Raw genomic sequence first — 7,968 nt, forward strand, 5'->3', positions numbered from 1 at the left:
ATTACTACGTTCGTATCAACACTTTACACTCGCTTCAAATAGTTTAATTATTAGTTCTTTCTATAAAACACCAAAAACTATATTGTTTTTTTCATTATTTAGCGTTATCCTAATTAATAAAATTTTCGCTCCTCCGTTTTTCGATTCTACGAGAGATTTTACTAATTTCGGTCGAATTTTTTATTTCAAAGTTGGTACAGTTTAATTTTCTGTGGATAGTATACTACTGTGTAGTATCACAGTTAGTCCGTTTCCGTTTGGCGTCTGAGATCTTCTCCGGATAGTTACTCTGCTCCAGATTTTTAAGTTGGTACAATTCAATTTTTTAAGGATAGTAACTACTGTATAGTATCAGAGTTATTCCATTTCCATTGGAAGTCTGACAAAATAGGCGGTTAATTCAAATTTGAATTTATTAAAAATTTTATTGCGGGTATTTGTAAAATAATTAAATGCAATTTTATCCACAGATTCGGTAGAATCTGGCGCCAAGTTCCGTTCAAATCCGTTGTAAACGGAGCGCCAGACTACCGAGTGTGTTTACCGTAAGCAGAACGGTATTTCGAGGTTGCAAAATTTTATTTAATTCTACGGTACTTTTTGTTCCTAAATTTTATATTATAACAGTAATTCATACTTTATTTTACTGATATTAGTTCATTATATTCAATTATGACAATTAATCTACTTGAAATTATTAAATTTTATCAACGTAAACTATAGCAAGCTCAAAAATTTCGATCCTGACTTTTTTTCGATGTATAAAAAGTGACATGCCACAGACTAAATAATTTGAGAATGCATGGTAATCCTTCAATAGATGGGAAACTACAGTTAAAATAATACATTTCACAGCTTGCATCTATACCCGCCAGGGTGCGCTGGAATTATTTTTACATAAACTGTAGCTTCAAGGGGATAGTTTGCTATAAAAAATGCAGCCAACGCGAGATTTAAGTTGGTACCAATTGTAAATTTTTATTATAATTACAAAAAATATTAAAATCTGAACAAAAACAGTTTCACTGTAAAAAAATCGTGCCAAGTCCACGTTCATAAGACTATTAAGAAAAAAGAAATTTTTTTTTTCTTTACAAAAAGTTATAAAATAAAAAAAATTAAAAAATCCAAGTAACCGATATGATTGTATAAGATTTTCGGAAATTAAAAAAAATTTTGTTGTAAATTTAAAAATTAAAAAAAAAATTTTGGAACGTACTTGGTGTGCGTCATTGTGTATTTCAATTTTATTAAAATCCTAGTAAATAGATTTTACGAATTTCATTAAAAGTAAAATATTTTGCAACCACGCACACTAAATACGTTCTAAAATTTTTTTAAAAATTTTTAAATTTACAACAAAATTTTTTTTAATTTCCGAAAATCTTATACAATCATATCGGTTACTTGGATTTTTTAATTTTTTTTATTTTATATCTTTTTGTAAAGAAAAAAAAAATTTCTTTTTTCTTAATAGTCTTATGAACGTGGACTTTACAGTGAAACTGTTTTTGTTCAGATTGACATTTACGATATACTGTGTTGATTGTTTACATCAAGTACAACAACAAAAGTTTTTGTGAAATAACATTTAATACAGAAAGTCATTTTATTATAAAAATTGCTTCAAATATTCGTAAATTTTAACTTGAAGAACAAAAGCAAATTTCTGTTTTGAAATTTTCTTTTTTACATAAGTGTCGTCAAGTATAACCTCGAGTCGTTTATTTTTTTTTTTTTTGATTTTTAGTAAAAATTTATTTGATTTTTTAATATTAAATAATTATTGTTAGTTTCACTATGCATACATGTCATTTGAGTTCTGAATTAACTGCTTAATTTTTTATAGGTAGTAGTAGGATGCCGAAAGTTAAGTCGAAGATAACATTTTATAAATTAGTTTTATAAATTCAGAAAAATTCACATAAAGTATTATGATTTGTTAATTAATTATTTAATGAACTCAGCTTACGAAAAGCGGACTCTTTTGATTAAAAAAATTAGTTTTATTTATCGTTCCGGTATTGGATCAACCATATTCCGGTATTGGGACTAGGCATTTAAGGTGTTCCGATACTGGGTCTTTTAGACTTTTTCAAAAAATATTTTTTTTAATATTAAATTCGACAAAATTGATAAATTTAATTATTTTCGTGTAACTACATGATTATTCTATATGATTGGATGAATTATTATTACTAATAAACCATTTGAATATTTTCTAAGTAATAAAAACCAGTCATATACCCTTCGTCGTTCCGGTATTGGGTCTTTTATCATATACCCTTCGTCGTTCCGGTATTGGGTCTTTTACCTTATCTGTTGCACAGATGTTAGGTTTTATTGATAGTTAGTTTTATTGATAGAGTCATAATTGATAACATATAACGATCTTTTTAATTCAATATAATCTCATAACATTAAACGATGAGCTGTGTTGATATTTTTAATTGTATCCAGTAATGATGTTATCTTTGATACGTCCATCAAGCATTGTGTTTCACATGAGTATACAAAGCAACTTTGTTTCTCTATTCAGCTATGTTTCAATCATTTGTCAGGTAAAGCATTCAAGGATACTTTCACAGTGCACCAAGAAAACAGATATCGTTGATACAGTAGCGCAAATAATTAAGTGACATGTATTTAACAGCATCATTTTTTTTTCTACTTCTCATTGTGAGTACCTGCCATTAATTAACCAGTTTAATTATATTATTGTGAAAATTTAAACTAATTTGAGAATCAAAAGAGCACGTCTCATTATAAATGAGTAACAAAACATGAAAATGCTCCATTAAAATGTTATATTCAAAATTGTGCACTTTATTTTAATAGATTGAACCGAGTGTGTATAATGCAGATTTAAAATGAGTGAAGTTAGCTCGTAAATTAATTTTTTGATATTGCTTGCCATATCCGTAGAGGGCCATACTAGAAAATTTGGGATCGACAGAAAAAAATTCCTGGCAAAATTAAGGAAAAATCTGTTAAATTTTCAGTTTTAATCTTGTCGTGACGTAATGTAAGAGCCCCAGTAGCTGTTCATGTACCAGTACCTGCTCACTCCATGTATTTTTACGTCTATATTTGTGAATATATACATGCAAATACATGGAGTGAGCATGTACTGATTTCTGAGCAGGTACTAGGGCTTTTACCTTAATTGTCAAATTTACATTTTTTGAAAAGTAATTTTTATATTCCAAAAACTATCCTAAAAATGTAAATTTTATGTTACGAAAAATGTAAATTTTACATTCAAGAAATGTTAAATTTTACATGAAAAAAGTAAATTTAGTATTAGAAAATTTGCAAATTTTTCACTGGATGTTCATCATATAAAACACACCGATATAAGGATTTATTTGAATTAAATAACATTTATTAATAGTTAACAAATTATTTATTAGAGGCCACTTTTTAGTATTAAACAAATATTTCTTAGTATTTAAAATTATTTTTTTGTATTTAATAAATTTGATATTCATTGATTAATTATTAATAAATCTTTTTAGATACTAAGAAATATTTATTAAGGACTAAAAAGTGGTCTCTAATAAATGATTTGTTAAATATTAACAAATATTTTTAACTAAAAACAAATCCTTCTATCAGTGCAGACGATACTCAATCTGTAAATAATACGCGTAGGCGCTAGTATCTACTAGGCTGTATAGAACTTTATACAGTTCAGGACAATGCCACGCATTCGTCACCAATCTCTATACAGCCGACTAGCTTACGTTTTAACTGTCATTTTAATTAAAAAGCGTACCTATGACTAACTTCAAGACTTTCATGTATTTTTATTTAGAGGATTAGAAGGTTATGGCGTCGCACGCTATTTATTTATAAATTGAGTATCCCTTGCACGTAAAAACCCGCATACATCCGCCATAGGATGAAAAATTTTTTAAGCACCATGGGCAAGCCACGTGCAAATACGGTCTCAGCGATAATTATTTGCAGCAGGGATATAAAGCCTCGGCCCTATCGGGCCTCAGCCTTATACTATCCCTGCTGAAAATATTTATCACCTCGACCGTATTGGCGCGTGGCTTGCCCAAAGTACATAAATAATTAATGCATTCTTCTAAAAAAGGTGCACACTTCTAAATAAAAAAACTTTTTTAAATAACAATAAATTAGATTTTTATTCTCATGTATGATACTTTGATATGGTCATGTCAGGTCAGACATAAAAATTGAATATATATATGGTCATATGGGGAAATTTTCTACAGATCGTCAATTAATATTGTCATTGATAAATAATCACCATTATTTTTTCAGTATTTACTTTTGATTTCGATTTCAATGGAGGCGTCTCCAGTAAAATTGCGTAGCAACCGAGCCGCTGAATCAACCAAGCTGACATTGAATGAGTCTCCATACTGGGAGTACATTCTCCGCGAGTTTGTGTTCAAGACAATATCGTCATTACCCCAATCCAACAATGTTCTATACAAGAAGTTGCTGGAAGCTCCATTTTACGGTGGCCCGCTCCTGACATTATCTAATGAAGACAATACGTTATTGTCCCGAGGAGACGTTTATCATCTTCCGAACGGGCAATGGATCCTGTGCCAGGAAGGCTGCGAAAACTGTAAACTCTGTTCAAACCAGAAAGACTCTCTCGTGAAGTGGGAACTAAAAAAAGTTAAACCTAATACATCATCCGATCTGTACAAATACGATCTTCAATTAACAGTGATACCACAAAGAGGAAGCACTGCTCTCTCGAACTTCGGGATTGAGAACATTTACATTCCTTATGAAATAAAATCGTCTACTGAATCATCGAAATCGGATTCGCTTGTTACAGAGCATTCACATATTGACCGAACAAGATTCAGTCGATCTTGGCGTCGAATGCAGAGAGATCAAATTGGACAGCTTGATAAAGATAGTACAAATATTAATCAAACGGAAGAACTATTATCACTCGATAATTCAACAACAGACTCCCAATTGATACCACGTGACGATATTGGTGATTCACATGACACTTCGCCTGCACATCGATTAATTCTCGGAGCTGACCAGTTGGGCAACAAGCATGTCATCCATATTTTGTCTCTTAATTCATCCTCATCGGAAAAATTAAATTTTTATAACGATGTTGATTATCAGCTTATGAACAATGCCGAGAAATTAAGTAAGTTGTATTCGAATGTTCGGAAATTGTCGCCGTACCAACGGTATCTCGAGAAAATATTGGATTCTATTCACAACCATCGTCCTATTGTTGAAACATTTTTATCTTATGATCAATTAAACCTAAATAAACGTGATAAGTGATTGATAATGTTGAATTATAATTTTTCAAGTTCTATTCCATAAAAATTAATATTATCGGTATCATACATTCTAAATAAAAAATAATTAATGAACTAATGTATCGAATTTTTTAAAATAGGTATGTTGTTGTATATGTATTGTAAAGAAACTGCCAAATAGTTTGACCTCAAATCTGCGTTATGACAGTTTAAATTCTAAATGTAATATTAATAATTATGCACTGATAAAAAATAAATTATTTAATCCAAGAGAAAAAATTTTGAACCAAGAGATTTTTTTGACTTATGTTAATTTTTTGTAACTCTAGAATTTTTCTACTCAATTCAAGACACAACCATTCTTAAAAATTATCTTCTTGGTTCAAGATTGTTCCTAAAATTAATTATTATATCAGTCTGTTTTGTGGGATGTCATTAATTATTAAATCTTATTTTATTAAAAATACTAAATTAATCATTCATGTGAGACGATTTTTTACAGATAAAAATAAATCCACGTAAGTAAAACTTGCATTGAACATTATTGCATTCAAATTTGATTCACAATATTTTAATTTTCTAAAAGTGGGACTGCATCTACTTTGTCATAAGAAATCGAAAGATGAATTTATTCAAGATTTTTTTTTTTAATTTTTTTTTTTCGGTTTAGTGAATAAAGTTTAAAAATAAAAAATTCACATTTGTTCCACTTTTTATTGAAATTTTTCTGCTATAAACTTTTCGAGTGTAAATACATTACCATACTTCTGCATAATTACCCAAAATTTTACACATATCAAGTGTTACGTATTCGCTGGGTGCGTAAGGCATAGTGGGAGACACAAAACTGATGTCAGCGCCCGCTGCGGGACAATACAGAACTAAGGGTGGCTCTTTATTACTAAAAGCTATGAAAATAACACGTGTGTTAGTTTATTTAAATAAATAAAATAAAATGGGTCATCAAAATTGTTGTGTAGTTAATTATAAAAATACTAGTAGAAATAGTGATTGTAAATTTTATAAGTTTCCGGTTGCCAATTGGAAATTAAATCAGCGAAAAAAATGGATAGCTACTGCTCAACATCTCTCATATGTTCAGCCAGGATTAAATTTTTACCCTTTATTAAAGTTTGTGGTTGAAAAATAATATTATGGGTAATAGATTGCAAAATTAAATAAAGAATATAAAAATTTAAGATATATTCGTAAATATAAAGTTATGTTAAATAGAGCTATTCGTTATTTTTTATATAATTTCAGATTGTTATATATTTAATATTAATACGGATTTTTCATTTAATATTAATTTAACAATAAACACCTTGACAGATTTTAACACTGATTAACCTAATTCACTTGAGATTTGTTTTAGTTATTGTGTTTATTTTCCTTACTATTTTCAACTGACCCAAGAAAAAATTTTTAATTTAATCTACATTCTGTGTAATATGTCACATTTTACATAGAAAACAAATTTTTTTCAAGTTTATTTAATTGTTTAAATAACTATTTGGCATCTAATACATGTAAATTTTCTTAAAAAAGCCACCGTAAGTTGTATCGTCAGGTGGCGGTGGGGTCACGCACCCAGCGAATAAGTACAACGAAGAGTTTTATAAGTACATCGTAAGTACTACTTTGACTCGAGACGAAGTATGTGCAATGTAAAGTAATAGCGATAATACATAAGATTAATTTAACTTCTACTGGAAGTTAAATTCCAAGTTTCCGAAGTAGGTTCATTGAAATAAGTCAATATTGAGGGAATCATCAAACATTTTCCCTTCAAAGATTTGAATACTGTTGAAAGTTGCTCTGTCGACAATGAACTTTTAAAATTCTTTGCCCTACATTCCAAAAATCATTAAACAATCAACAAATAATACCCCAATAAAATAATTTCTCCATCGCATCAATAAAACGTATTTAAAAACGAAACCTGTCAGAATTAATATTGTCCATTTCACAATGCAGACAACTTTTCAAATTGATATTGAACATGTTATAACCATAAAATTTTTTATAAAAAAAAAAAAAAAGAAAAGCAGTAACATTGAATAATTCCAGGCATCAATATTTATCATCTCCATAATTCAGTAAACAATTACATCCAATATTCAAGGTTCCCTTTAACCTAGTATCAGTTCATCAGAGTTGGATATTTTGTTTGACAATGCTCGAAAATTTATAGGGACACGATATACGGACAGTGGTATTAACAGTATTACCATTGCATTGAGAAACGCACAGTACAGTGCAGAACAGCACAGAACAGAACATAGCAGAGTACAGCAGATATGCCCGGCTGGTGAAATACAACACTATGGATAGCACGTTGTTGAACAAACAACGCGAGAATATTCAATGCTTGTTTCACGCTCGCGCATGTGAGTGATCGTTAATTCGATCGTTCGCCTTTACTCAATGGTAATGTGATCGCTTAATACCTTCTAATGCAAATAAACGCAAACCACTGTTTAGTTTTCTCTCTCTGTGCATAATACTCACATCATTACAAATATATCCTTCAATGGTATGCTGACTGCTCCCTCCCATTCTCTCTTCTGTAGATTAGATGCACCTAACACAACTAAATCTATTTATTCTATTCTGGTATGAGCGATATATTCTGCATAAGAGAAGAGAAGTAGTTAGCTATACACCCGTCTGAAGTCTCAAGGAT

At 29.8% G+C, this 7,968-nt stretch overlaps 1 protein-coding gene across 1 annotated transcript; it reads left to right on the top strand.

Annotated features, from left to right (window-relative positions):
• Positions 1-2,560: 2,560 nt before the first annotated feature.
• LOC123259291 lies at positions 2,561-5,314 on the top strand. The gene is made up of 2 exons (XM_044719653.1): positions 2,561-2,679; positions 4,297-5,314. The coding sequence occupies exons 1-2, from the start codon at positions 2,641-2,643 to the stop codon at positions 5,302-5,304; spliced, it is 1,047 nt and encodes a 348-aa protein (XP_044575588.1). The 5' UTR covers positions 2,561-2,640; the 3' UTR covers positions 5,305-5,314.
• The last annotated feature ends 2,654 nt before the right edge of the window (positions 5,315-7,968 follow it).

This window comes from Cotesia glomerata, linkage group LG2, assembly GCF_020080835.1.
Source record: "Cotesia glomerata isolate CgM1 linkage group LG2, MPM_Cglom_v2.3, whole genome shotgun sequence".
In the NCBI taxonomy this organism is placed as follows: domain Eukaryota; kingdom Metazoa; phylum Arthropoda; class Insecta; order Hymenoptera; family Braconidae; genus Cotesia; species Cotesia glomerata.

Bases quoted from the DNA above. Each gene is read 5' to 3' on its own strand.
- LOC123259291 (XM_044719653.1), top strand. From the start codon at position 2,641: ATGTATTTAACAGCATCATTTTTTTTTCTACTTCTCATT. The intron at 2,680-4,296 runs GTGAGTACCTGC...TTATTTTTTCAG, and splicing joins TTTTTTTTCTACTTCTCATT to TATTTACTTTTGATTTCGAT.